The 2,585-nt window shown below is 40.5% G+C and overlaps 1 protein-coding gene across 1 annotated transcript; it reads right to left on the bottom strand.

The window, feature by feature from the left end:
- On the bottom strand, positions 1–828 carry LOC123680854. Its single transcript, XM_045618969.1, has one exon. The coding sequence runs from the start codon at positions 826–828 to the stop codon at positions 1–3; it is 828 nt and encodes a 275-aa protein (XP_045474925.1).
- Between the last annotated feature and the right edge of the window lie 1,757 nt (positions 829–2,585).

The following is a 2,585-nucleotide window of genomic DNA, read 5'->3' as shown; positions in this document are numbered from 1 at the left end:
TCAGGCGGCATTCTCGTTGTGACTGGTGCTCTGAGACCACACTTTCGACCAGTACTCTCCCATCACGTCAGGTGTTGGTGAATCTGTTTTTTCTGCCTTTTCCTTTTCGAGTCCTCTATAAAATTCCCTCTGGTTGTTGGCGAAGAGGTTGTTCTGCCGGTATCTCAGGGTTCTCTTGTGGTACCTCCTTATTCTGTTGCCCAGGGCAGCTATCTTTTGTTTCAGCATCTCTAAGTGAGTTTGAAGTTTTACTCGATAAGCAACTTCCCTTCTTTTCAGTCCTAGTCTTCTGGCATATTCCTGTACTTTCTTTTCTAATTTTCTGCTTGGTCTCTGGGAGTTCAGAAATGCTTGCAAACTTCCTATTTCTTTCCTCAGTCTCTTGATCTTCTCCTCCAGTCTGCTCTCCCAAGGAGGTTTCCCTTGTTGGTTATGCCCTCGTTGTCTTATTTTCGATGCAGTTTGTTGGATGGTGTTAGCTGTGATAGCCGCGCTGTAGACAATATGGCTTAGTTCTTCTAGATTCGCGGATGCCTGGATCGTGTCTTTCAAGAAAGCATCGAGAAGCTGCATCAAGTTTCTTGATTCTGGGTTATTTTTCAGTCTAGAGATTTTTGGTCTAACCTCAAAGGCTGTGCCCTCCCATTTGAGCCTGATTTCTTGGAAAAGATTGAATGTATCATCAGTTACTTCATCCAGTATGTTCGGCTCCCCCATTTGCTCTGTCTCATCGCTTTCTTCGAGTCTGATTTGTGGTGCTCTTATAGAACTTCTTCTTTGTAAGCTTCTCCTGATATTGCGGATATTTGCCGCCGGTGATCGGCACATTGCCGTGGCTTTGAGAGCCTCTAATTAGTCCGGTGCCAACAGTTTTCGCGTCTTGATATTTCTAACTTGCGCTATGAGGTGTTTTCCTGTGAACACTTTGTCAGGATACATATTCCGCCATCGTTCTGCTAGTTGGTCTGCGTATTTCCTCGTCTTTATTTCTCCTTCTGTTATTTCATAGTAAGCATTGATGAGACCTATATTCATTTGTCGGGTCCAATGCTGCCTCACCCTCGATCGGGTTAGAGCGGGGTCCACGGATAGGTGTTCCAATGAACTGCCAGCCATGGGACCCAAACTCATTCCCTGGGTGTACCTAGTCCGGGTGCTTGGCCTTGTGGTGCCGTTTCGCAGAGAAGTGCCACTCGCTCCACTTTCTTCTGCTAGGGACTGTACCACTATGCCTCCAGGCGCAATCCCTACACCGGAGGAGTTTTCCGAGGCCTCGTCTGATTCATCGAAAGCAATTTTTTTTTTCACAGAGGTGGGGCTGCTAACCCTCATCTCCGGTCAACTCGGGTACGCGGGGACGTTACCCCCCGAAAGCTGAAGCTCCCCTGCGTATATATATATATATAATATTGGTGGTATATATATATATATATATATATATATATATATATATATATATATATATATATATATATATATATATATATATATATATATATATATATATATATATATATATATATATATATATATATATGTATATATATATGTCTCTCATATTATAAATATATATATATATATATATATATTCATATGCCTGAAAGAACGACTTGTCCCACATTTCACTCCGCACCATGTGTACAGTCCACAGGCCCTGCTGGAGAACAACGACACCAAGATCTATTGGGATATCCCAATAATAACCGGTCAGAGTGTGGAAAACAACAGACCTGACGTGGTGGTATGGGATAAAAAGAAAAATAGTGCCATAATCATAGACTTTGCAGTGCCTCTAGATCAAAATCTCGGAAAATCCTATAGAGAAAAAGTGGCAAAATACGAGACACTGGCAAGGCAAATTAAGATAATGTGGAATTTGCAGAGAGTGGAAATAAAACCTCTCATCATAAGCTGTAATGGGCTCGTCCATAAGAAAACCGTGCAGCATCTGCAGGAACTCCAGCTTCCCAACAATGCTATCTGTTGGATGCAGAAGGCCGTTGTACTGGGGACGGTTAACATCATCCGCCAGGTGCTTTACTCCTATTGAAGGTGACGACAGGATTTTTACCTTGGTGCTCCCACCCGGTTGATCCTATATAACCACGAAAGTGTGAAGGGAAAAAAAAATATATATAGATATATACAGGGTGAGTCTTTGACTTGTACATATATTTTAACCGAAGATTCCTGAGGTCAAAAGAAACACTTTTTTCCTTTATAGTTTTTTCCGATTCGGCCCGGTTACAAAGATACAGGCTGTTGAAAATCGATAAAAAAATATGATTTTCGTCTATATCTCGTAAATGGTTCTATTGAAGGAAATGATTTTTGGAATATAGCTTTTCCTTGATGTGGTACATCTTCTCCGAACACAAGATTCCCAGCACATCTTTCAGTTTTTTCATTATGAACATTATATCACATAAAAATACCAGAAATTCAAAGAACCCAACTCTTAAGAGTAATTTGAACGTTCATTGAACAATATTTGGCTAATTTGAAAAATAAAAGTATTCTTCATATTTTCTCCTACAAAGCACCGTTTTCGAGTAACTTGATCTTAAAAAAAAAAAATTATCTGT

The sequence above is a fragment of the Harmonia axyridis genome, chromosome 5 (genome assembly GCF_914767665.1).
Source record: "Harmonia axyridis chromosome 5, icHarAxyr1.1, whole genome shotgun sequence".
NCBI lineage: Eukaryota > Metazoa > Arthropoda > Insecta > Coleoptera > Coccinellidae > Harmonia > Harmonia axyridis.
Note: the sequence above shows the minus strand (reverse complement) of the source record. Positions and strands in the feature narration are given on the sequence as shown.

Bases quoted from the DNA above. Each gene is read 5' to 3' on its own strand.
- LOC123680854 (XM_045618969.1), bottom strand. From the start codon at position 828: ATGTGCCGATCACCGGCGGCAAATATCCGCAATATCAGGAGAAGCTTA.